Raw genomic sequence first — 27,539 nt, 5'->3', positions numbered from 1 at the left:
GATTTATACAATGTAGAAAACGGTGGCCAGGAATGTGAGTTTTTCTGGGAAGATTATATGTTTCACGGTAGAGTCACAATTTATATAAGATGTGATTTCAAAGCAACTTTGTTCTTTTTCCTTTTTGGATGGGGGCATGGTGGTGAAGAATCTAGAGCAGGTGTGAGCAATGTTTACTGTGTAGACAAAAAGAAGATAGTTCGGTCAAGGGGAAAGAGTGTGGGACTGGAAATGAGAAGAATTAATCAATCGATCAATGGTATTTAATAATAATAATGATGATGGCTTTTGTTAAGTGCTTACTAAGTGTGAAGCACTGTTCTAAGCACTGGGGAGGATACTAGGTGATCAGGTTGTCCCATGTGGGGCTCACAGTCCCCATTTTACAGATGAGGTAACTGAGGCTCAGAGAAGTTAAGTGACTTGCCCAAGGTCACACAGCAGACGTGTGGGGGAGCCGGGATTAGAACCCATGACCTCTGACTCCCGAGCCCGTGTGCTCTTGCCACTGAGCCAGGCTGCATCTCATTTATTGAGCGCTTACTGTGGGCAGGGCACTGCACTAATCACTTTGGAAAGTACAATACAGTAGAGTTGGTAGATGTGATCTCCGCTTGCAAGGAGTGGAGTCTTCAGGGAGAAGCAGACATTAAAATAAATTTCAGATAGAGGCGATAATAGAGTATAAGGGTATGTATATACGTGCTGTGGGGGCTGGGTGAGTATCAGAGTGCTTAAGAGGTGCAGATCCAAGTGCATAGTCCATCATCATCATCAATCGTATTTATTGAGCGCTTACTATGTGCAGAGCACTGTCCTAAGCGCTTGGGAAGTACAAACTGGCAACATATAGAGACAGTCCCTGCCCAACAGTGGGCTCACAGTCTAAAAGGGGGAGACAGAGAACAAAACCAAACATACTAACAAAATAAATAAATAGAATAGATATGTACAAACAAAATAAATAGAGTAATAAATATGTACAAACATATATACATATATACAGGTGCTGTGCGGAAGGGAAGGAGGTAAGATGTGGGGGATGGAGAGGGGGACGAGGGGGAGAGGAAGGAAGGGGCTCAGTCTGGGAAGGCCTCCTGGAGGAGGTGAGCTCTCAGCAGGGCCTTGAAGGGAGGAAGAGAGCTAGCTTGGCGGATGGGCAGAGGGAGGGCATTCCAGGCCCGGGGGATGACATGGGCCGGGGGTCGATGGCGGGACAGGCGAGAGCGAGGTACGGTGAGGAGATCAGCGGTGGAGGAGCGGAGGGTGTGGACTGGGCTGGAGAAGGAGAGAAGGGAGGTGACGTAGGAGGGGGCAAGGTGATGGACAGCCTGGAAGCCCAGGGTGAGGAGTTTCTGCCTGATGCGCAGATTGATCGGTAGCCACTGGAGATTTTTGAGGAGGGGAGTGATATGCCCAGAGCGTTTCTGGACAAAGATAATCCGGGCAGCAGCATGAAGTATGGATTGAAGTGGAGAGAGACACGAGACACGAGTCCATGCATAGGGGAGGGCAGACGGGGGAATGAGGGCTTAGTCAGGGAAGGCAAAGTGACCCATTGGAATGGCCACGGGGTCTGGGAACACAGTTCAATTTTCCCATCACTGTAGTTAGCACCGCCTTCCTCCATCTCACAAGCCCACAACCTCGGCTCATCTCTCTCATTCGACCCACGTATTCGATCTGTCACCAAATCCTGTTGATTCAGCCTCACAACATTGTTCAAATCCACCCTTTCCTCTCCATCCAAACTGCTACCACGTTAATCCAGGCATTTATCCTAATCCTACCTTGATTACTGCCTCATTCTTCTTGCTAACCTTCCTGCCTCCTGTGTGTCTCCCCACTCGAGCCCATACTTCACTCTGCCGCCCGGATCATTTTTCTACGTTCAGTCCACATTTCCCCACTCCTCAAGAACCTCCAATGGTTGCCCATCATCATCATCGTCATCAATCGTATTCATTGAGCGCTTACTATGTGCAGAGCACTGTACTAAGCGCTTGGGAAGTACAAATTGGCAACAGTCCCTGGTTGCCCATCATCATCATCGTCATCAATCGTATTCATTGAGCGCTTACTATGTGCAGAGCACTGTACTAAGCGCTTGGGAAGTACAAATTGGCAACAGTCCCTACCCAACAGCGGGCTCACGGTCTAAAAGGGGGAGACAGAGAACAAAACCAAACATACTAACAAAATAAAATAAATAGAATAGATATGTACAAGTAAAATAAATAAATAAATAAATATTTATTTGCCCATCCATCTCTGCCTCAAACAGAAACTCCTTACAATTGGTTTTAAAGCATTCAATCACCTTGCTCGCTCCTATGTTTCCTCTCCGATTTCCTACTACAAAGCCAGCCCACACATTTCGCTCCTCAAACGCCAAATTATTCACCGTACCTCATCCATTCTAACTCACCGCTGTCCCCTCGCCCATGCCCTGCCTCTGGTCTGGAACTCCTTCCCCTTCATCTCCAACCGTCACTCTTTCCGCTTTCAAAACCTTCTTAAAAATCACAATTTCTCCAAGAGGCCTTCTCCAACCAAGTCCTCATTTCTTCGACTTTGTACCCTTTATCCACCCTACCCTCAGCACTTATGAACGCAGCCATAATTTTTTTTAACGGCTGTCTGCCCCTCTAGATTATAAGCTCTTTGGGGGCGGGGAACATTCATTCATTCAATCATATTTATTGAGCACTTACTGTGTGCAGAGCTCTGTACTAAGCGCCTGGGAAGTACATGTTGGGAATATATAGAGATGGTCCCTACCCAACAACGGGCTCATGGTCTAGAAGAACACGTCTACCAACTCTGTTCTAGTGTACTCTCCCAAGCATTTAATACAATGCTCTTCACATGGTAAGTGCTCAATAGATACGATTGATTGATTGAATGAGTCAGAGGATCTGGGTTCTAACCTCAGCTTTACTCCCTGCCTGCTGTGTGACCATGGCCAAATCACTTAATTTCTCTGTGCCTCAGTTTCTTCAATGGGGATTCAATACCTGTTCTCCCTCCTACATAGACTTTGAGCTCCATGTGGGACGGTCAATTAATCAATCAATTATATTTATTGAGCACTTACTTTGGGCAGAGCACTGCAGTAAGTGCTTGGGAGAGTACACTATAACAGACAAGTTCCTTAATAATAATAATAATAATAATAATAATAATAATAATAATAATAATAATAGTAATAATAATGTTGGTATTTGTTAAGCACTTACTATGTGCCAAGCACTGTTCTAAGCGCTGGGGTAATAGTAATAATAATAATAATAATAATAGTAATAATGGCATTTTTTAAGCACTTATGTGCCAAGCACTGTTCTAAGTGCTGGGGTAATAATAATAATAATAATAATAATAATAATAATAATAATAATAACGGCATTTGTTAAGCACTTACTATGTGCCAAGCACTGTTCTAAGTGCTGGGGTAATAATAATAATAATAATAATAATAATAATAAAAATGGCATTTTTAAGCACTTACTATGTGCCAAGCACTGTTTTAAGTGCTGGGGTAATAATAATAATAATAATAATAATAATAATAATGGCATTTGTTAAGCATTTACTATGTGCCAACAACTGTTCTAAGTGCTGGGGTGGTAATAATAATAATAATAACAATAGCATCTGTTAAGCACTTACTATGTGCCAAGCACTGTTCTAAGCGCTGGGGTATTAATAATAAGAATAATAATGGCATTTGTTAAGCACTTACTATGTGCCAAGCACTGTTCTAAGTGCTGGGGTAATAATAATAATAATAATAGCACCTGTTAAGCCCTTACTATGTGCCAAGCACTGTTCTAAGTGCTGGGGTAAAAATAATAATAATAATAATAATAATAATAATAATAATAATAATAATAATAATAATGGCCTTTTTAAGCACTTACTATGTGCCAAGCACTGTTTTAAGTGCTGGGGTAATAATAATAATAATAATGGCATTTGTTAAGCATTTACTATGTGCCAACAACTGTTCTAACTGCTGGGGTGGTAATAATAATAATAATAATAATAATAGCATCTGTTAAGCACTTACTATGTGCCAAGCACTGTTCTAAGCACTGGGGTATTAATAATAATAATGGCATTTGTTAAGTGCTTACTATGTGCCAAGCACTGTTCTAAGCGCTGGGGTAATAATAATAATAATAACAATAATAATAATGGCAGCATCTGTTAAGCACTTACTATGTGCCAAGCACTGTTCTAAGTGCTGGGTTAATAATAATAATAATAATAATAATGGCATTTGTTAAGTGCTTACTATGTGCCAAGCACTGTTCTAACTGCTGGGGTAATAATAATAATGGCATTTGTTAAGCGCTTACTATGTGCCAAGCACTGTTCTAAGCGCTGGGATGATAATAATAATAATAATAATAATAATAATAATAGCATTTGTTAAGTGCTTAGTATGTGCCAAGCACTGTTCTAAGCGCTGGGGTAATAATAATAATAATGGCATTTGTTAAGCGCTTACTATGTGCCAAGCACTGTTCTAAGTACTGGAGTAATAATAATAATAATGATGGCATGCGTTAAGCGCCTTCTATGTGCAAAGCACTGTTCTAAGCCCTGGGGAGGATACATGGTGATGAGGTTGTTCCTCGTGGGGCTCACAATCTTAATCCCCATTTTACAGCTGAGGTAACTGAGGCCCACTGAAGTGAAGGGACTTGCCCCAAGTCACCCAGCTGACAAGCGTCAGAGGCGGGATTCGAACCCACCCCCTCTGACTCCCAAGCCCGGGCTCTTTCCACAGGGTAGAAGCAAGATGATGAGGTTGACCCACGCGGGGCTCGCCGTTTTCATCCCTATTTGACACATGAGGGAACTGAGACCCGGAGAAGCGGTTTGCCTCGAGTCACCCGGCTGACAAGTGGCGGGATTCGAACCCACGACCTCTGACTTCCAAGCTCGGGCTGTTTCCACCGAGCCCCGCTGCTTCTCCGGGGCGCTTCCCCTCATGGGGGCCAACCGGGTGAGCAGGCCTCGTTTTTTCCCCACTGGGCCTCGTTCTCACCCGTCCCTTTATTCTATTTATTTCATTTTGTTAGTATGTTTGGTTTTGTTCTCTGTCTCCCCCTCCTAGACCGTGAGCCCACTGTGGGGTAGGGACCGTCTCTATATGTTGCCAACTTGTACTTCCCAAGCGCTTAGTACAGTGCTCTGCACAGTAAGCGCTCAATAAATACGATCGATTGATTGATTGACTCCCAAGCCTGGGCTCTTTCAATTCTAGCCTGTGAGCCTGCTGTTGGGTAGGGACTGTCTCTATATGTTGCCAACTTGTACTTTCCAAGCGCTTAGTACAGTGCTCTGCACATAGTAAGTGCTCAATAAATACGATTGATTGATTCCCAAGCGCTCAGCACAGTGCTCTGCACGCAGTAAGTGCTCAATAAATACGATTGATTGATTGATTGACTCCCAAGCCTGGGCTCTTTCCATTCTAGCCCGTGAGCCCGCTGTTGGGTAGGGACCGTCTCTCTAGGTTGCCAACTTGTACTTCCCAAGCGCTTAGTACAGTGCTCTGCACACAGTAAGCGCTCAATAAATATGATTGATTGATTGATTGATTGACTCCCAAGCCCAGGCTCTTTCCATTCTAGCCTGTGAGCCCGCTGTTGGGTAGGGACCGTCTCTCTAGGTTGCCAACTTGGACTTCCCAAGCGCTCAGCACAGTACTCTGCACACAGTAAGTGCTCAATAAATACGATTGATTGATTGATTGATTGATTCCCAAGCGCTCAGCACAGTGCTCTGCGCACAGTAAGTGCTCAATAAATACGATTGATTGATTGATTGACTCCCAAGCCCGGGCTCTTTCCATTCTAGCCTGTGAGCCCGCTGTTGGGTAGGGCCCGTCTCTCTAGGTTGCCAACTTGGAATTCCCAAGCGCTCAGCACAGTGCTCTGCACACAGTAAGCGCTCAATAAATATGACTGATTGATTGATTGACTCCCAAGCCCGGGCTCTTTCCATTGTAGCCTGTGAGCCCGCTGTTGGGTCGGGACTGTCTCTCTAGGTTGCCAACTTGGACTTCCCAAGCGCTCTGCACACAGTAAGCGCTCAATAAATATGATTGATTGATTCCCAACTGCTCAGCACACAGTAAGCGCTCAATAAAAACGATTGATTGATTCCCAAGCGCTCTGCACACAGTAAGCGCTCAATAAATACGATTGATGGATTGATTCCCCAGCATTCAGCACACAGTAAGCGCTCAATAAATACGATTGATTGATTGATTGATTTCCAAGCGCTCAGCACACAATAAGCGCTCAATAAATACGACTGATTGATTGATTGATTCCCCAGCGCTCAGCACACAGTAAGCGCTCAATAAATACGACTGATGATTGACTGATTGATTCCCAAGCGCTCTGCACACAGTGAGCGTTCAATAAATACGATTGATTGATTGATTGCTAAGTGCTCAATAAAAACAATTGATTGATTCCCAAGCGCTCAGCACACAGTAAGCGCTCAATAAATACGATTGATTGATTGATTCCCAAGCGCTCAGCACACAGTAAGCGCTCAATAAAAACGATTGATTGATTGATTGATTCCCAAGCGCTCAGCACACAGTAAGCGCTCAATAAATACGATTGGTTGATTGATTCCCAAGAGCTCAGCACACAGTAAGCGCTCAATAAATTCGATTGATTGATTGATTCCCAAGCGCTCTGCACACAGTAAGCGTTCAATAAAAACGATTGATTGATTGAGTGATTCCCAAGTGCTCAGCACACAGTAAGCGCTCAATAAAAACGATTGATTGATTGATTGATTCCCAAGCGCTCTGCACACAGTAAGCGCTCAATAAATACGATTGATGGATTGATTCCCCAGCGTTCAGCACACAGTAAGCGCTCAATAAATACGATTGATTGACTGATTGATTCCCAAGCGCTCTGCACACAGTAAGCGCTCAATAAATACAATTGACTGATTGACTCCCAAGCGCTCAGCACACAGTAAGCGCTCAATAAAAACGATTGATTGATGATTCCCAAGCGCTCTGCACACAGTAAGCGCTCAATAAATACGATTGATTGATTGATTCCCAAGCGCTCTGCACACAGTAAGTGCTCAATAAATACGATTGACTGATTGATTCCCAAGCGCTCAGCACACAGTAAGCGCTCAATAAAAACGATTGACTGATTGATTGATTCCCAAGCGCTCTGCACACAGTAAGCGCTCAATAAATACGATTGATTGATTGATTCCCCAGCGCTCAGCACACAGTAAGCGCTCAATAAAAACGATTGATTGATTGATTCCCAAGCGCTCAGCACACAGTAAGCGCTCAATAAAAACGATTGATTGACTGATTTATTCCCAAGCGCTCAGCACACAGTAAGCGCTCAATAAATACGATTGATTGATTCCCAAGTGCTCAGCACACAGTAAGCGCTCAATAAATACGATTGACTAATTGATTCCCAAGCGCTCAGCACACAGTAAGCGCTCAATAAAAACGATTGATTGATTGATTGATTCCCAAGCGCTCAGCACACAGTAAGCGCTCAATAAATACGATTGACTGATTGATTGATTCCCAAGCGCTCTGCACACAGTAAGCGCTCAATAAATACGATTGAGTGATTGATTCCCCAGGGCTCTGCACACAGTTAGCGCTCAATAAATACGATTGACTGATTGATTCCCCAGCGCTCAGCACACAGTTAGCGCTCAATAAATACGATTGACTGATTGATTCCCCAGCGCTCAGCACACAGTAAGCGCTCAATAAAAACGATTGATTGATTCCCAAGCGCTCAGCACACAGTAAGCGCTCAATAAAAACGATTGATTGATTCCCAAGCGCTCAGCACACAGTAAGCGCTCAATAAAAACGATTGATTGACTGATTTATTCCCAAGCGCTCAGCACACAGTAAGCGCTCAATAAATATGATTGATTGATTCCCAAGTGCTCAGCACACAGTAAGCGCTCAATAAATACGATTGACTAATTGATTCCCAAGCGCTCAGCACACAGTAAGCGCTCAATAAAAACGATTGACTGATTCCCAAGCGCTCAGCACACAGTAAGCGCTCAATAACAACGATTGACTGATTGATTGATTCCCAAGCGCTCTGCACACAGTAAGCGCTCAATAAATACGATTGACTGATTGATTCCCCAGGGCTCAGCACACAGTTAGCGCTCAATAAATACGATTGACTGATTGATTCCCCAGCGCTCAGCACACAGTAAGCGCTCAATAAAAACGATCGATTGATTCCCCAGCGCTCAGCACACAGTAAGCGCTCAATAAAAACGATTGATTGATTCCCAAGCGCTCAGCACACAGTAAGCGCTCAATAAATACGATTGATTGACTGATTGATTCCCAAGCGCTCTGCAAACAGTAGGCACTCAATCAATCAATCAATCAATCAATCGTATTTATTGAGCGCTTACTATGTGCGGAGCACTGGACTAAGCGCTTGGGAAGTACAAATGGGCAACACATAGAGACAGTCCCTACCCAACAGTGGGCTCACAGTCCGAAAGGGGGAGAATCAACTCGATCAACGCGAGCCCACCGCTGGGCAGGGACCGTCTCTATACGTTGCCAACTTGCCCAAGCGCTTAGTCCAGTGCTCTGCCCACAGTAAGCGCTCAATCGATACGATCGATGGGATGCGATCGATAGGATTGAGCGAGAGAAGGCGGAGCAAGGGCGGGGACGACGGGCCTGACGAGGGTTTCCTCAGCTCCTCCTCCCTCCCCGGAGGGACGACGACGACGACGGGAGGAGGAGGAGGAGGAGCATGTCGGACGGGTTCGACCGGGCCCCGGGGGCCGGCCGGGGCCGGGGCCGGGCCCGAGTTGGCGGTTGTGAGGGCGGCATGGAGGGCCTCCCTCAGAGGCCCCGGGCCCAGCCGCCGCCGCCAACCACCACCACCACCACCACCGATCCTCCCTCAGGTACCGGCGGCCCCTACCCGCTATGGCGGAGGGATGGTCGGTCGATTTATCGGTGGGTGGGTGGGTGGCTAAAAGGCCCGGCCTCCATTCCTTCTCCCCCCTTAGGCCCGAAGCCCGGCCTCGCTTTGTTCGGTTCTGCCGTGAAGGCTTCTGGGAGGCGGGAGAAGGGGGCCATGGCCGCGCTCCTCAGGGCCTGAGGGAAAGCCACCCGAGCCCCCCTCCCTGCCACCTGATAGGAAAAACCCAATCAATCGTATTTATTGAGCGCCTACTAGGTGCAGAGCACTGTGCTAAGCGCTTGGGAAGTCCAAGTTGGCAACATCTAGAGACAGTCCCTACCCAACAGTGGGCTCGCGGTCTAGAAGGGGGAGACGGAGAACAAAACCAAACACGCTAACAAAATAAAATAAATAGGATAGATATGTACAAGTAAAACAGAGTAATAAATATGTACATACATATATACAGGTGCTGTGGGGAAGGAGGTAAGGTGGGTGGAGAGGGGGACGAGGGGGAGAGGAAGGAAGGGGCTCAGTCTGGGAAGGCCTCTTGGAGGAGGTGAGCTCTCAGCAGGGCCTTGAAGGGAGGAAGAGAGCTAGCTTGGCGGAGGGGCGGAGGGAGGGCATTCGTGGGCCGGGGGTCGATGGCGGGACAGGCGAGAACGATCCAAGAGCAATCAATCAATAGTCGTATTTATTGAGCGCTTACTGTGTGCGGAGCACTGGACTAAGCGCTTGGGAAGTCCCAGTTGGCAACGTATAGAAGGCGGGGAGATCCATTCGTTCATTCATTCAGTCGTATTTATTGAGCGCTTACTGTGTGCGGAGCACTGGACTAAGCGCTTGGGAAGTCCAAGTTGGCAACATATAGAAGGCGGGGAGATCCATTCGTTCATTCAGTCATATTTATTGAGCGCTTACTGTGTGCGGAGCACTGGACTAAGCGCTTGGGAAGTCCCAGTTGGCAACATATAGAAGGCGGGGAGATCCATTCGCTCATTCATTCAGTCGTATTTATTGAGCGCTTACTGTGTGCGGAGCACTGTACTAAGCTCTTGGGAAGTACAAGTTGGCAACATATAGAAGGCGGGGAGATCCATTCGTTCATTCATTCAGTCGTATTTATTGAGCGCTTACTGTGTGCAGAGCACTGGACTAAGCGCTTGGGAAGTCCAGGTTGGCAACATATAGAAGGCGGGGAGATCCATTCGTTCATTTATTCAGTCGTATTTATTGAGCGCTTACTGTGTGCAGAGCACTGGACTAAGCGCTTGGGAAGTCCAAGTTGGCAACATATAGAAGGCGGGGAGATCCATTCATTCATTCAGTTGTATTTATTGAGCGCTTACTGTGTGCAGAGCACTGGACTAAGCGCTTGGGAAGGACAAGTTGGCAACGTATAGAAGGCGGGGAGATCCATTCGTTCATTCATTCAGTCGTATTTATTGAGCGCTTACTGTGTGCGGAGCACTGGACTAAGCGCTTGGGAAGTCCAAGTTGGCAACGTATAGAAGGCGGGGAGATCCATTCGTTCATTCATTCAGTCGTATTTATTGAGCGCTTACTGTGTGCAGAGCACTGGACTAAGCTCTTGGGAAGTCCAAGTTGACAACATATAGAAGGCGGGGAGATCCATTCATTCAGTCGTATTTATTGAGCGCTTACTTTGTGCAGAGCACTAGACTAAGCGCTTGGGAAGTCCAAGTTGGCAACATATAGAAGGCGGGGAGATCCATTCATTCATTCATTCAGTCGTATTTATTGAGCGCTTACTGTGTGCAGAGCACTGGACTAAGCGCTTGGGAAGTCCAAGTTGGCAACATATAGAAGGCGGGGAGATCCATTCATTCAGTCGTATTTATTGAGCGCTTACTTTGTGCAGAGCACTAGACTAAGCGCTTGGGAAGTCCAAGTTGGCAACATATAGAAGGCGGGGAGATCCATTCATTCATTCATTCAGTCGTATTTATTGAGCGCTTACTGTGTGCAGAGCACTGGACTAAGCGCTTGGGAAGTCCAAGTTGGCAACATATAGAAGGCGGGGAGATCCATTCATTCATTCAGTCGTATTTATTGAGTGCTTACTGTGTGCGGAGCACTGGACTAAGCACTTGGGAAGTCCAAGTTGGCAACACATAGAAGGCGGGGAGATCCATTCATTCATTTATTCAATCGTATTTATTGAGCACTTACTGTGTGCGGAGCACTGTACTAAGCGCTTGGGAAGTACAAGTTGGCAACACATAGAGACAGTCCCTACCCAACAACGGGCTCACACTCTAGAAGGGGGAGACAGACAACAAAACAAAATATGTGGGCAGGTGTCAAGTCATCAGAACAAATAATTAAAGCTAGATGGACATCATTAACAAAATAAATAGAATAGTAAATATGTACAAGTAAAATAAATAGAGCAATAAATCTGTACAGACATATATACAAGTGCTGTGGGGAGGGGAAGGAGGTAAGGTGGGGGGGATGGGGAGGAGAGGAAAAAGGGGGCTCAGTCATTCATTCATTCGTATTTATTGAGTGCTTACTGTGTGCAGAGCACTGGACTAAGCGCTGGACTAAGTCCAGAGCACTGGACTAAGATCCGACTAAAACCCTAAAGCCGAACAGGGAGCAGACCCCCCAAGGCAGGCCCTGAGTGGGGGACCCCCGTTCCCCCTCAAAAACAGCGCCAGGGCACTACATAGAGAAGCAGTGTGGCTCAGTGGTAAAGAACACGGGCTTTGGAGGCAGAGGTCCCGGCTCCGCCAATTGCCAGCTGGGTGACTTTGGGCAAGTCCCTTAATCAATCAATCAATCGTATTTATTGAGCGCTTACTGTGTGCAGAGCACTGGACTAAGCGCTTGGGAAGTACAAGTTGGCAACATATAGAGACAGTCCCTACCCAACAGTGGGCTCAGTTACCTCATCTGTAAAATGGGGATTAAGACTGTGAGCCCCCGCCATGGGACAACCTGATCACCTTGTAACCTTCCCAGTGCTTAGAACAGTGCTTTGCACATAGTAAGTGCTTAATAAATGCCATTATTATTATTATTATTATTGTTACTTCAGAGCCTACGAGGCCCACTCAATCAATCGTATTTATTGAGTGCTTACTGTGTGCAGAGCACTGTACTATACGCTTGGGAAGTACAAGTTGGCAACATATAACACTCCACGTCCCGGGCCACCACACAAAGGACTGAGCCCGCTGTTGGGTAGGGACTGTCTCTATATGTTGCCAGCTTGTACTTCCCAAGCGCGTTATTTTGTTAATATGTTTTGTTTTGTTCTCTGTCTCCCCCTTCTAGACTGTGAGCCCACTGTTGGGTAGGGACTGTCTCTATATATTGCCAACTTGTACTTCCCAAGCGCTTAGTACAGTGCTCTGCACACAGTAAGCGCTCAATAAATACGATTGATTGATTAATATGTTTTGTTCTCTGTCTCCCCCTTCTAGACTGTGCGTCCACTGTTGGGTAGGGACTGTCTCTATATGTTGCCAGCTTGTACTTCCCAAGTGCTTTATTTTGTTACTATGTTTTGTTTTGTTCTCTGTCTCCCCCTTCTAGACTGTGAGCCCACTGTTGGGTAGGGACTGTCTCTATATGTTGCCAGCTTGTACTTCCCAAGCGCTTAGTACAGTGCTCTGCACACAGTAAGTGCTCAATAAATACGATTGATTGATTAATATGTTTTGTTCTTTGTCTCCCCCTTCTAGACTGTAAGCCCACTGTTGGGTAGGGACTGTCTCTATATGTTGCCAGCTTGTACTTCCCAAGCACTTTATTTTGTTAACGTGTTTTGTTTTGTTCTCTGTCTCCCCCTTCTAGACTGTGAGCCCACTGTTGGGTAGGGACCGTCTCTAGATGTTGCCAACTTGTCCTTCCCAAGCACTTAGTACAGTGCTCTGCACACAGTAAGCGCTCAATAAATATGATTTATTGATTGATTAATATGTTTTGTTTTGTTCTCTGTCTTCCCCCTTCTAGACTGTGAGCCCACTGTTGGGTAGGGACTGTCTCTATATGTTGCCAGTTTGTACTTCCCAAGCACTTTATTTTGTTAATTTTTTTGTTTTGTCGTCCGTCTCCCCCTTCTAGACTGTGAGCCCATTGTTGGGTAGGGACTGTCTCTATATGTTGCCAACTTGTACTTCCCAAGCGCTTAGTCCAGTGCTCTGCACACAGTAAGCGCTCAGTAAATACGATTGATTGATTGATTAATGTTTTGTTCTCTGTCTTCCCCTTCTAGACTGTGAGCCCACTGTTGGGTAGGGACTGTCTCTATATGTTGCCAACTTGTCCTTCCCAAGTGCTTAGCAGTGCTCTGCACACAGTAAGCGCTCACTAAATACGATTGCATGAATGAATGGTCGGTCCTAACACGTCCTTTCGCTTTTTCCATAGAACGGCTGAGGCCGACGAGAAGTCCACCTGCTTCGCAAGCGAAAATCTCCGGCTTCAGCCCCGGGTCGGCCATGGCTAAACCTCCAGTGCTGATGGCTCCCTTGTTGACCTCGAAGTTGTCTGCGAATGCCCCCGAGTTCTACCCATCAGGCTACATTTCTAATTATTCAGTAAGTATTCTCCCCGCTCACCTTCCTTACCTTGGCATTGTTGTTGGTGGTATATCCTATTCTTCCTTCCTCGTTTTTGCGTATTCGTATAGTATAGTACGTTGTTGAATGTATAAAAGTTGTGGATCCTAACCCTCCAGGAGCTTAATCACTGTTATCTATTGAGTGCTTACTGTGTGAAGAGCACTGTACTAAGCACTTGGGAGACTCTGAGCCCCAGGTGGGACAGGGACTATTTCCAACCCAATTTTCTTGTGTCCACCCCAGCGCTTAGTGTAGTACCTGGCACACAGTAAGCAGCACGGCTCAGTGGAAGGAGCCCGGGCTTGGGAGTCAGAGGTCATGGGTTCTAATCCTGGCTGCACCGCTTGTCAGCTGTGACCTGGGGCAAGCCACTTAACTTCTCTGTGCCTCAGGTACCTCATCTGTAAAATGGGGATTAAGACCGTGAGCCCCAAGTAGGACAACCTGATCACCTTGTATCCCCCAAGTGCTTAGAACAGTGCTTTGCACATAGTAAGCGCTTAACAAATACCACCATTATTATTTAACAAATGCTGTAATTATTATTACAATGCAGTTGAGTCGGTAGACATGTTTCCCGCCCGCAACGACAATAAATTATGGTACTTAAACACTTTCTCTGGGTCAAACACTGTATTAAGTCCTGGGGTAGATAGAAGATATTAAGTTGGACCCCGTGCCTGTCCCACATGGGGCTCACAGTCTAAAAAGCAGGGAGAACAGGTATTTATTTAAATCCCTATTTTACAGTAAGTGACTTGCCCGTTGTCCTGCAGCAGGCAAATGGCAAAGCTGGAATTAAAAGCCAGGCCCTTGCTCTTCTCACGAGGCCATGTGGCTTCTGTTTACCAAGGGGTAAAATGGGGACAGAGCTGTCTAGATGGATTGTAAAATAATTATTTCACAGTGACATCTGCTTTATTTGAATTGCGGCAATGTACAGGATTCAGTAATTGGTTTGAGTTAGTCTACCTTTAAGGAGAGATGAATTTAATTAAGTTCTGAAATAATTGGAGACAGGTGGAATTAATCTTTCCTGAATTTGTCTAAAGATTAAAACGGTTTCACGTTTTCGTCATTCTTTCAAAATATTGGATTTTAATCACTCCGGTACTAATCCCATCCAGGCATTGCTATAATAAAAGGTGATTTGGAATAGGCATCTCAATCATATAGAGCGCTTACTGTGCAGAGCTCTGTACTAAGCACTTGGGGGTATTTTTTCCCCTTTCTGTGTCAACACTACTCCAACAACTGCTAATCTGTTGACCAGCCTCTTTAAACTGTTTCTAAGTACATCTGTTTCTCCTATAACTCAGAGGTTGAGTTCCTGCAGAACCCCTTGTTAAGGAAAGAGTACGGGCCTGAACTCTGAAGGGATAATGTCCAGTCGCTATCACCAGATCAGTTCCCTCACCTGTGCCACACTTTTCCCTCCCCATTTCAAGCAGTTCGAGCTATACATATATAACCAGTGGCACATGCACCACCACATTCAAACCATGCAGTACTGCTTGCTGGTGGGAAATGGTTAAGAAAATGTTATCATCCTGGCTGGGTCCATCCTAATGACCAGAAACCTGCTTGGGTCCCAGACTCTCTCCCTCGTCCCAGGTGTTGAGGAGCCAGCTTGGCTTGACCCAACCACCTCCCGTTTCATTGGTGTCTGGTTCCTCTTTGCCCCATCCAGCTTCCACCGTTGCAGCGGCTGTCCCCTAGGGCCTTGTTTTAGCTGCTGAAGCCTCATCCATCCTTCAGATCACCCAAGAGTTCTAGATTCTGGTGCAGTTGGGTCAACTCCTGCCCCTCTTATCCCCTAGCCTCATCCCCATCCCTTGGAGACTCTGTGCCACCTGTTGTGAGCAAGTCTGGGGTTGCCGCAGCTGATCTCCGTGATTAATTCATTCATTGTCGTATTTATTGAGCTATTCTGTGTGCACAGCACTGTACAAAGCGCTTGGGAAGTACAAGTGGGTAACATATAGAGACGGTCCGTATCCAACAATGGGCTCACAGAAGGGGGAGACAGATAACAAAGCAAAACATCTAGACAGGTGTCAAAATCATGATGGGGCTGGCCTCTCTGCTGAAGGCAGAGAGGCAAAAAGCTCACGGGCTTCTAACGAGAAACAAGGAAGGAAGGTATGTGGTGGCAGTGGGCAAGAAGGTAAAGCATGGTCAGAGAGCAGTGAGAGGAGCCAGTGATAACAAGTGACAGTGGGGTATTTATTAAATAAGCCTTTGCTTAGCACAGTGTTTAGGACTTACTACCGGGCTAGGTACAGACACAGTACCTTGCACTCTTAAATAGTAGGGAAAGCAGTTGGAGAGGCCAGCGGTGAGTTTCCCAGGAGTAGGGAGAAGGATGTGTGGTCAGAGGGGCACAGGAATGTCTATTTTGCTACACCAGGGATGGAAATTCCTGATGGACTTGGATGAGGGATAGAGCCTGTGGAACCCAGGCATGTCTGACCAGGGGCTAGAGGAACGTCAGGGCCAAACAAAGAAGGTGGGTAACCGGCTCAAACCAAGCTACCTCCTGGCCACTTTGGTTTAAGGAAGAGGGGTCCAGTCAGAGGGAGGGGGAGGTCCCAAGGGGAGGATCCTGGTAACCCTAATACTTTCCACGTCTCAGTGGGAGCAGTGCACAATTTGAATGGGGCATGGCATGTATCACTAATCTCAAAAAAATGTGAGGATGGAGTGAGACGGAGGTGGGGGAAAAGAGCTGAGTGGGGTGCTGAGGAGTCAGAAAACCTCTCAGAACAGGGGAGGGGATGCAAGGTGGAGTGGAATTTACAGGGTAATTTTTACTTCCCTGATAGGCTTAACCATTGTATTAGCAGGCCCCGCTTTCCCAAGATCACACAGCAGACAAAGTGAAGCAGTGTGGCATAGTGGATAAAGCACAGGCCCGGGAGTCAGAAGGACCTGGATTCTTACTCCGGCTCTGCCACTTGGCTGCTGTGAGACCTTGGGCAACGCACTTCACTTCTCTGAGCCTCATTTACCTCATCTGTAAACTGGGGATTAAGACTGTGAGCCCCATGTGGGACAGGGACTGTGTCTAACCCAATTTGCTTGTATCCACCCCAGTGCTTAGTAAAGTGCCTGGTACATATTAAGCGCTTAACAAATGCCATTATTATTATCATCATCATTAAGCGCAGCAAATGCTCAATAAATACCATTGCTTAATTATCTGTCCTCAGATTGCAAAATACATCCTTTGAGTGCCCTGAGAGGAAATGAGCTTGTTGATTTCAATTTTAGGGAGGTGACTTTATCCCAAGTATTTCTAAGGTGGTGGAGGGCAAGGCTTTTGTAGACCACAATTTAGCACTTTAAAGCACTATTGCATTCTGAAGAGTTATGGTAAGGCCACCGTGGGCAGGGAATGTGTCTACCAACTCTGTGATATTGTACTCTCCCAAGCACTTAGTACAGTGTTCGCTGCACAGTAAGCACTCAGTGAATACCATTGATGATAAGGGAGTCATCCTTACTGCATTATGCACCTACTGAAACTTCTAGTTTATCTTTGAATCACAACTGGCCAGAAATTAACTTCTAAATTCCATTTGTTTAGTTTTGGAAACTACAACCAAAGGGAGTAAGGATTCCTTTATTACTAAGGATTTTATGAATTGTTCTCCATCGATTCATTTAGCTAGTTTGGAATATTAGAGGGAGAAGAGTTAATTCCCTCCTTAACTATAGGAGTCAAGAATTGTGTTATTTCACTAGCGTAGAACAATCCAAAGATAGCTGCTTATAAAATTCACTACTTAAAACTCATTGTGCCTTAAATGTATTTTAACCGGAAAAATGTACAAATGCATACTTTGGGCACTCCATAATGGAGTCTTCTCGGTTTGGACTGATAGTTCAATTCTTCCACCACCCTTTCGGAGCTCTCCGAGGAGGGGTTATAGTGTATAAATTATAATCAACTCCCTAATTGGAGCAGAACACATATAATTGATTTTTATCTGTTATAATATGCAGATACCTTTTACAAGGTAGCATGTGCTTTGAAAAACATTTCTAGACTTTATGTTGGTAAAGGAGGTAATTTATGCTTGTATTTTAGGATAGGTTCCATTACTGTCAGTCAGCCGTATTTTTTGAGTGCTTACTGTGTGCAGAACCCTGTACTAAGTGCTTGGGAGAGTACAATATTACAATAACCAAACACATTCCCTGCCCAAAGTGAGTGTACAGTGTAGAACAGGTCCCGGCCTGAGCCGTGAGTAGGCACCCATGCCAAGAAGTTAACCTGGGGAAGGAAGGAAGGAAGTACCCGAGGGGTTAGTAAAAGGAGATGATCAATCTTCTGGGTTGGAGCAGCAGCACAGAGAGATGCTAACCATAGCGGGTAAGCAGGATATTAGTTTTGCCACTGGTATTCTTTGTGGAAGGATCAGAATTCCCCATATTACAGTGAGGCATGGAACTTCCTGGCATAGCTGAGGAATCACCTCCAGCGGGCGGAAACAATATTCGTTGGTAGGGAGTCAAGCAAAAATGTAGGGAACTATGTCTTCTGGTTGTGGCTAAGATCAGCCTTTTCTCATAGGATTTCTTCCTGAAACCAGGTACTTCCACCATGTCCGTTAACCAGTAGGAAGCACAGGACTGGAAGTCAGGACATCACAGTTTGCGGCCCAGCTCCACCCCCTGCCTACAGTGTGACTTTGGATAAGTCACTTGACCTCTCTGGGCCTCGGTTTCCTCGTCTCTAAAATAGGGATAGATCGTGAGCCTTATTTGAGATAGGTACTGCGTCCAATATAATAATAATAATAATACTGGTGTTTGTTAATTTATTTTATTTATTTATTTATTTATTATATTTATTTTATTTTGTTAGTATGTTTGGTTTTGTTCTCTGTCTCCCCCTTTTAGACTGTGAGCCCACTGTTGGGTAGGGACTGTCTCTATATGTTGCCAATTTGGACTTCCCAAGCGCTTAGTACAGTGCTCTGCACATAGTAAGCACTCAATAAATACGATTGATGATGATGATGATGATGATGATGTTAAGCACATATAAGCACTGGGGTAGGTACAAGTCAATCAGAGCCCCCGTGGGGCTCCTAATCTAAGTAGGAGGGAGAACCAGGATTGAATCCCCATTTGGCAGATGAGGGAACTGAGGCACAGAGAAGTGAAGTGACTTGCCCAAGGTCACAGAGCAGACAGTGGTGGTCAGGATTAGAACCCAGATCTTCAGTCTCCCAGGCCTGTGGCTCTTTCAACTAGGCCATGCTGCTGCTTGTATCTACCCCAGGGCTTAGCACATAGTAAGCACTTAATAAAAGTAATAATGATTATATTATTTGATCTTCTTTTGAGTCAACACTGCAAAAGGACAGTACTTTAAGTTCTTTAATCAGGTAAATTAATCTAATAAAGATATTAGTACTGATTGAAAATTTTTGAAAAGCTCCTAAAATAGTTTAAAAAAAAAAACTGGCAAAAAATGATGACTAACATAACTTTCCTCACTTGTAAATTTGAGCTAGAGTTTTCAGTGACATAGCTTTTGGATTCAGTTAGTGATTATATGATTATTCTTCAGTCCATTCTATTTATTGAGTAACTGCTGAGTGCAATGTGCTGTACTGAGCTTTTGGAAGAGTACAAAAGAAGCAGGATGCACTTTCTTTGCCCTCAAGGAGTTTGTAATTTACTGGGGGAGATGGGGGAAAACAATTATGTACAAGTAGAGGTAGCAGAAGGAACAAACAACGACTTAAGAGGAAGTAGTGCAGCTTTATCAGGATGAAATAGCTGAATAAATAATTGACTATGGATAAATATCTACATAAGTGCTAAGTCTAGGAATAAATTGGTTAGAACCAAGGATGCCTGCTGGGTTTGTTACTAGGATGTTGTGAAATAATCAGATAAGGCTTAAATCAATAATATTTATTGAGCCCCTGATATGTTCTGAACACTAAACAAAATTCTTGGAAGACTACAATAGAATGATGACCCATGCCTTGAAGGAGTTTACAGTCTAGGCAGGGAGAAAGGCATAAAAATAAATTTCAGCTAGAAAGAAGTAGTGAGAGTACATAAGATGTGCATAAGTGCTCTGAGGGGTTGGGAGTATAGTAATGTTTAGGTGATGTAGAAGTGCTGCAGTGACAGTTGGGGTGATAGAAGCAGGGGAAATTAGAATTAATCAGGAAAGGTCTCCTGGAGGAGACGTGATTTCAGAAGGGCTTTGATGATAGAATAAGCGTGGTCTGTCCGATATGGAAAGGGAGAGAGTTCCAGGTAGTTAGGGGACATTGATGGGATAGATAAGAAGGAAGCATAATGTGATGGTTGAGAGGAACAGAGAGTGCAGAGTGAGGAGTTGTGGAAAGAGATAGTGGATCAGTAGGAGATAGCTTTATTCAACTGTATTTATTCAGCCCCTACTATGTGCAGAGCACTGTACTAAGCACTTGGGAAGTACAATTCAGCAGTAGAGAGACAATCCCTGCCCACATTGGGCTTACAGTCTATAAAGGGGGAGACAGACATCAAAACAAGTAGACAGATATCAATAAAAATAATAGAATTGTAGATATGTACATATATACACAAGTGGTGTGAAGCGGGGAGAGGTGGTTAGAGTAAAGGGAGTAAGTTGGGGTGACGTGGAGGGGAAGGAGAGCTGAGGAAAAGGAGAGCTTAGTCTGGGAAGGCCTCTTGGAGGAGGTGAGCTTTCAGTAGGGCTTTGAAGAGGGGAAGCATGATTGTTTGGCAGATTTGAGGAGAGAGGGCGTTCCAGGCCAGAAATAGGATGGGGGCCAGGGGTCGAAGGCAGAACAGGCGAGAACGAGGCACAGTGAAAAGGGTTAACACCAGAGGAGCTGAGTATGCGGGCTGGGATGTATTAGGAGAGAAAGGAGGTGAAGTAAGAAGGGGCAAGGTGATGGAGAACTTTGAAGCCAATAGTGAGGAGTTTTTGTTTTAAAGGGACTTACAACAGAGCTCTGTGAGACACCCACAATTTGGGGGTAAGAGCCTGAGGAATAGCTGGGAAACGAGACTGAGGAGGATTGGCTAGAGAATTTGGAGGGAGTGAAGTCAGAGTTAGAAAAAACAAGGTTAGGGTTTCCAGGAAAAGAGAGTAGTCTACAGTGTCAAAGGCAGCTGAAAGGTTTGAGAAAGATATCTGAAGGAGTGGGCTTTCAGAAGGGCTTGGAAACTTGAGAGTTGTCGTCTGGAATATTTGGAGAGAGAAGGAGTTCCAAACCAGAGAAACCGTGATAGCAAAGGCTCAGAGATTGGTCTCATAGTTGGTTTTTTTTGTTTTGTTTTGTTTTGTTTTTAAAGAAGTTGATACTGCTAGAATTATAGCAACTTTTTAAGATACCAGCTAGAACTAAAAATTTTAAGCTGGCCTACTTTTCAGTTTCTGCTTCTATTATCATTTGATTATTTTGATCCTCTTGGGCCAGAAAATTTGGAGACCGCTATTATAGTCATGAATACAGTCAGTGTATTTCCAAAACCCAGAGGGGCCGAACTGCCACTTTAAATTCCAGACTGTGTGAACCAACCTCCTATACCAGTGAGGCCCAGATTCAGGACAGGCGCTACCAGGACTTTTCAGGCCTACTGTTATGACCTCAAGCCTTCCGCTCTTGGTTCCATGCCTCTTTCCCCTCCTCCCCAAAAGTGATGGCCCAGGGTCATCCAAATTGTTCCAAGTCTTGACACTGGCCACTGGGTACCACTTAAGACTTCTTAAACAGTGCAACCAACCTGCCATCAGATGACAAGAGCCCTGGCCTGGAGGTCAGAGGCCCTGGGATGTAATCCCAACTCTGCCACTTTGGGCAGAGTTGCCTTGGGCAAGTCACTTCAATTCTCTGTGCCTCAGTTGACTCATCTGTAAAATGGGGGTGAAGACTGTGAGCCCATTTGGAACAGGGACTGTGTCCAACCTGCTTAGCTTGTATCTACCCCAGCGCTTAGTACGATGCCTAGCACGTATTAAGAGCTTAACCAATACCATTTTTTAAAAAAGGCTCAACCACTAGTAGCTTCGGGCAAGTCACTTAACTTCTCTGTGCCTCAGTTACCTCATCTGTAAAATGGGGATTAAGATTGTGAGCCCCCCCGTGGGACAACCTGATCACCTTGTAACCTCCCCAGCACTTAGAACAGTGCTTTGCACATAGTAAGCGCTTAATAAATGCCATTATTATTATTGTTGTTATTATTATTAGTGAGATCCTGGAACAGTCCGACTGGCATGGAAGCAAAGCTCATTGCATTTGATTTGTAAGGTAGGGGATAGGTTGCAGCAGGGGAGGACTACAAAGAAGGAAGTCAGAAAAAACCTTTTAAAAACAAAATAAAATTCAACCTTAGTTGGGCTGTGGACTGCAGTAGTAGGGGCACCAGCCTAGTATACAACATTTAGACAGGGGGCAACTCTTAGAACAGATGCTTCAAGAAAATGGTGACACCAAGACATAAATGACAACAGCACCGGGCGCTGCAGGAGCACCTGCTGTAGTGTAGCAAGAGACAATCCGGATAATGTGGGAAGGATTGTTGGCTATTCATTCTGCCTTATTAGCTATATCACACACTAAAAGTAAGAAGCAACATCAAAAGGGCAAACACAGCTAAAAATGTAGATAATGGGAAGGAGATTCTGAATTACCACATTGTAGGAAATGGTTCCATTCTTTAAACTATAAGCTCTTTGTGGGCAAGGAACATGTCTACCAGTGCTGTTATATTGTACTCTTCCAAGTGCCCTGCACATATGTGTTCAATTAAATTCCACTGATTTTTCTTAAAAGTCTTTGATGCAAGGCGTGTTTCTGAAATGCTCAGATAATGTGAACATTGAGCAACTCCAAGCACTGCAGGCCCCAGGAGGAGTAAAGGTAAGGTAAGCACAGTATATCTCTGGCAGGATTGGAGCGGAGAGGAGCCATCACAAGCGAAAAGAGCTGTTGTTTATCCAAATCACGTGGCGGCCCAAGACCGACCACACAGCCTTGATAAAAATCAATTTGCAGACCAAATTGGCCCTCTAGACTGTAAGCTCGTTGTGGGCAGGGAAGTGTCTGATTATTGCTGTACTCTCCCAAGCACTCAGTACAGCACTCTGCACAGAGTAAATGCTCAATAAATATGACTGACTGACCATAGTTAATGTTTGCCTTTCCCCAATTTACAAATTGTGGCAGTTGCAATACTCTAAGCCAAAAACAAAAATTACTTGAAAACCAGTGATACATTTGTAGCCTGTCCTGTTAGAATATTTAGTCTTTAACGAAGCTTGTTATTTTGATTTCATAGGAATCCTCCTTTGAAGATGGGTATGATGGGTATGCCACTCTTGCAGAATATGTACAGGATTTTCTGAACCACCTCAAAGAACATCCGGGCAGTTTTGAAAATGTCATTGAGCAGTTTGCGGAGTCTCTTAATGGTTGGGTCACTTCAGATGAAACGTTACAAGAACTCGTGGAACTCATTTACCAGCAGGTAAGTCGTCTACTTTGTGTTTTGCTCTTCTAGGATGGGTTTGTAAATCAGCTCCCAACTTCCCTGAGTATGAGACTAGGAAAGGGTACGGTGGGTGGGTAGGAGAGTGACCCAACCCCACCTTTCCTTGTGCAGTCTCTTCTCCCCTTTAAGGGAACTGAAGAGTTTCCGGTGAGGATGTTTCTTTAATTAAAAATGAGAGGTATTTCCCTGTCCCATTCTACTTCTTCCTGTTGAGATGCCCCCAACCTCTTTCCCATTTCTAATTAAGCCGTAGCAAGGTCTGGTGAGTACATTTCTCTAATTCAACACCTATTATGCCCACCTATATGCTAGGTGAGATGGCAAGCATGAGAACAAGAAATGGCAAGCGTTTCTTAGAAATGCCATTACTGGATCAGACCACTTTTTTATCTGGTTCAGTTTTCTGTCTAGTGATAGTGGCAGTCCTGTTCCAGGAGGAACCAACTGATTGTTGCTCCCTTTGACTATGAGAAGGCTTAGGGGTTTGCTATTGAACATCCCCTTTCCTCCCCCACTTGTCTCTACCTCTCCTTTCTTCATTCTCTCCCTCCCTTTTCGTTTCTCTCTTCATCTCCACCCCGTCACGGCCTCCCTTTTCTCCCTTCCTCCATCAAAAGGGGAGGGCGGTTAGTGCAACAGTTGCAGATTCTCATATCCAATTAGCCAGGTAGCCGTTAATTGGACTTGATTCTACTTGGGCCCTTTTCCTTCATTCATTCAATCGTATTTATTGAGCGCTTACTGTGTGCAGAGCACTTGGGAAGTGCAAGTTGGCAACATACAGAGACGGTCCCTACCCAACAGCGGGCTCACAGTCTAGAAAATAATAATGATGGCATTTATTAAGCGCTTACTATGTGCAAAGCACTGTTCTAAGCGCTGGGGAGTTTACAGGGTGATCAGGTTGTCCCACAGGGGGCTCAGTCTTAATCCCCATTTTACAGTTGAGGGAACTGAGGCACAGAGAGGTTAAGTGACTTGCCCAAAGTCACACAGCTGACAGGTGGCGGAGCCGGGATTTGAACCCATGACCTCTGACTCCAAAGCCCGTGCTCTTTCCACTGAGCCACGCTGCTTATCACAAGTAACCCAGCTTCCCTTCATCATTAAAGCCTTGAGGGCAAAAACTATAAGCAGATGTACTCTTTGTCTGACCTGTGAAGGTGATTGTACCCACCTACTCTGCTTGCGAGTGGCTGTGTGACTCTTGACTACTCTTATTACCTGAGATGTCAAATATAGGGAATCATCAGTGCAATGAAGATTTGAGATCATCTATTTGATTCATGTGATTAATGATGTGCATGGATCTTCCACTATGGCAGTCTTCATTTTGCGCTTTTTTCCTGAACTTTAATTCTGCTTTTCTCTCTCTTCTTGATAAAGTTCTGGTTTTATAGTTTATGCAAAGCCTACCGTAGCTGAAAAAGGCTCCCTCCTTTCTCCCTCAATATTTAAAGTACTTTGACTTTAATAGAGAGATGTAAAGCCCCTTTCAGCAGATGTTTATTTTGTTTCTCATTAATCAGTCAATCGTATTTATTGAGCTGTGTGCAGAGCACTGTACTAAGCGCTTGGGAAGTACAAGTTGGCAACACATAGAGACAGTCCCTACCCAACAGTGGGCAATCAGTCTAAAAGAAGACTCATTACTGATGAGATTCTTAGTATGTTAGCACAAGATATCTTTAAATAACAGCTTGAAACTCATATATTCATGAACGAACACATAAAAATTTAATTAAATCTTTTCTAGGTACATATTTGCATTGGTATTTGATCATGTAATTGTGCTTCTACTACTGTTTTAAAATTTGTTTTGGTCAATTCTTCAGACCTTGAATGCACTGTTGCACTGTATTTTCCTAAAGAAAACTATACTTTGGCGCTCTTTTGCTTAACGTTCAATTTTAATGGAACTAGATCTGAGCTCCAATCAGGGGGTCCCTGTCTTGTTTGGATCAAATGGAGATAAAACTACAAGTCCAAAAATTGAATAAAAAACTTTTAACATATGATCTTGATAAAGTAGCCTGGCCTACTGGAGAGAGCCTGGGAGTCAGAAGGACCTGGGTTCTAATTCCTGCTCCTGCACCTGTCTGCTCTGTGACGTTGGGCAAGTCACTTCACTTTTCTGTGCCTTGGTTACCTCATCTATAAAACGGAGATTAAGACTGTGAGCCTTATGCAGGACAGGGACTGTGTCCAATCTAACTAGCTTGTATCTATCTACCCCAGCGTTTAGTACAGTTTCTGGCACATAGCGCTTAAACAAATATCATTAAAACCCCCCACAAAATTACTGAATGCCTTTCTACTATAATATTTGTCACGTGACAACAGCTTTATTTTTTTTAGAAGTAAACCAATAAGTGCATTAGGAAATATAGCTGAATGAATTTCAAAACAATACTCTGAATTTGACTTTTCAGATGTTTTATAGGAAAAAATAAATGAACCAAGGGATTTAAGTGTGAACTCAGCTTATTGAATGTATTTGGTTAGACTGAATTTGGAGATGCACCACTCATAATTGAGGGGCAGTTTTCAACCATTTGGGCTACAACTGAGTGATTCATAGAGGTATGAGGGGTAGGAAATTGATTTTAGTTTCTCATTCCCAAATTACCACAGTTAGATGAGGGCATTTGTAGTCCTTTGGCTGATAACTAGTGAAAGTCGTTTAAGGCATAAATACTTACTTTTCTACTGCTCTCTTATCCCTTTGATATGATGTTTTTGCATTAAATAATATTGGTCAATGCCTCTTGTATGAAATCAGTTTTTCCATTTTATTTTGAAAGGCTACATCTATCCCCAACTTTTCTTACATGGGAGCACGGCTGTGTAACTATTTATCTCATCACTTGACCATCAGTCCTCAGAGTGGAAACTTCAGGCAGTTGCTACTTCAAAGGTTAGCATCTATGTGCAAAACTATATCTTCAAAATGATTGTTATTTTATTGCTTTCTTTCCTGTTTCATTTAGACCCAATAATATAAAGTCGATTAGTGAAAGCAACTTTGTATTTTAATTCCCCCGGTCCCACCCTTCACCTTAATTTTTACTTTAAGTGATATTTGTTAAATGCTTACTACGTGTCACGCTGTAAATCACTGTGCTAAGTGCTGGGGTACATAAAGTTTAACCAGGTTGGACATAGTCCCTGTCCCACATGGAACTCCCAGCCTAAGAAGAACAGGTGTTAATTGAGTCCCCATTTTCCAGCTGAGGAAACTGAGGCAAAGGGAAGTTGTGACTTCATCTACCTGTATTTTCTTTTTCCCACTAACCCTTCCACTTTGTCTTTCCCTCCAATCCTTCTAAACTCTTCCCATTTTAACTAGAAAGAGTGATGGTAGCAATATTTCAAATACCTAACTAGGGTGGGGATAGGAATGGGGTTCAACTGGATTGTATCGAGGGCGGTCTGGATCAGTTTATGACTGATGGGAAGCTGGAAAACTGCCACTGGTCTCTCATATTCAGAATTAGCAGTGGTAGGTCAGCAAGGCTGGTCTGTGACCTAATGTAATAATGGAACTGCGTATTGGTGACCCATTTTTGTCAAAGGCTCATTCTTCTTTTAAACCTCTGCAACCCTCTGAAATATCTTGGCTCTGGGACCCCCCCACACTACCCTGCCAAAAGTGTACTTCTCCTGCTTCTGGAAACCCTAGATCCAGCCTGGATCGTGGTGATTTGGGCATAGCCATTTTGGCACTGAGTCACCTGCATTCATTCACCCGCCTGGTCCCTGGTTTTTTAGATTCTAACTTGAGATGGCTACAAGTCAAGTCAACCTTGTTTTAGGTCCAGTTTCTGGGGGGAAGATTAAATGCCAACAATCATCAGCTATCCCGGTTCTGGATATTGTGGCAGTATTTGTTAGCATTGCTGGTGGAGAGTGGGAGTGGGGAAGATCACACAACAGAGTGTTTTGATACTACTGGTAAAATGTGTGAAACTCTTGATTAAAAATTTGCTAACACCTATCATGGCTTAATGGCCTACTAAGAATTTTTTATCTTTGATTTTTTTCACTTTTTTTGGATGGTCACAAATGATTAGTGGTTCTTATAGGAACTCTAATACAGAAATTGAACCTTCTTCCAAAGATCAAGAATCCTCTACAGTATCTATAAGAATAAGACAAATTTGTCTGCCTTGCCTAAAAAACCAAAAAGCCAAAAAAAAAAACCCAAATCACCCCTAACACCAGACTTTAGCGGGGGAAAAAGGTTGTTGTAGCATTTGCTGGTATAGCCAATCCCAAGGTGTTTCAGTGTGCATACAGCTGCACATCCTTCCATTTTAGAAGAAATAAGCGTTTTGGGAGCTCAGAAGTAATCAGTGGGATCTTGATAAAAAGTCGAATGAATTTGTGACCCCTATTTCTGTAAGCTTCCAGAAGAGTC

At 44.4% G+C, this 27,539-nt stretch overlaps 1 protein-coding gene across 1 annotated transcript in view; it reads left to right on the top strand.

Moving 5' to 3' along the window:
* Positions 1–8,835: 8,835 nt before the first annotated feature.
* Positions 8,836–27,539, top strand: part of PAIP1 (poly(A) binding protein interacting protein 1) — a 36,291-nt gene continuing 17,587 nt past the window's right edge. The window contains exons 1-4 of the mRNA XM_038744039.1: positions 8,836–8,982; positions 13,386–13,555; positions 22,907–23,095; positions 25,924–26,036. Coding sequence (XP_038599967.1) covers positions 8,904–8,982; positions 13,386–13,555; positions 22,907–23,095; positions 25,924–26,036 — 551 coding nt within the window. The 5' untranslated portion in view covers positions 8,836–8,903. The remainder of the gene's footprint in view (positions 8,983–13,385; positions 13,556–22,906; positions 23,096–25,923; positions 26,037–27,539) is intronic.

Source organism: Tachyglossus aculeatus, chromosome 3, assembly GCF_015852505.1.
Source record: "Tachyglossus aculeatus isolate mTacAcu1 chromosome 3, mTacAcu1.pri, whole genome shotgun sequence".
NCBI classification, from domain to species: Eukaryota; Metazoa; Chordata; class Mammalia; order Monotremata; family Tachyglossidae; genus Tachyglossus; species Tachyglossus aculeatus.
This window is presented reverse-complemented; position numbering and strand designations above follow the sequence as displayed.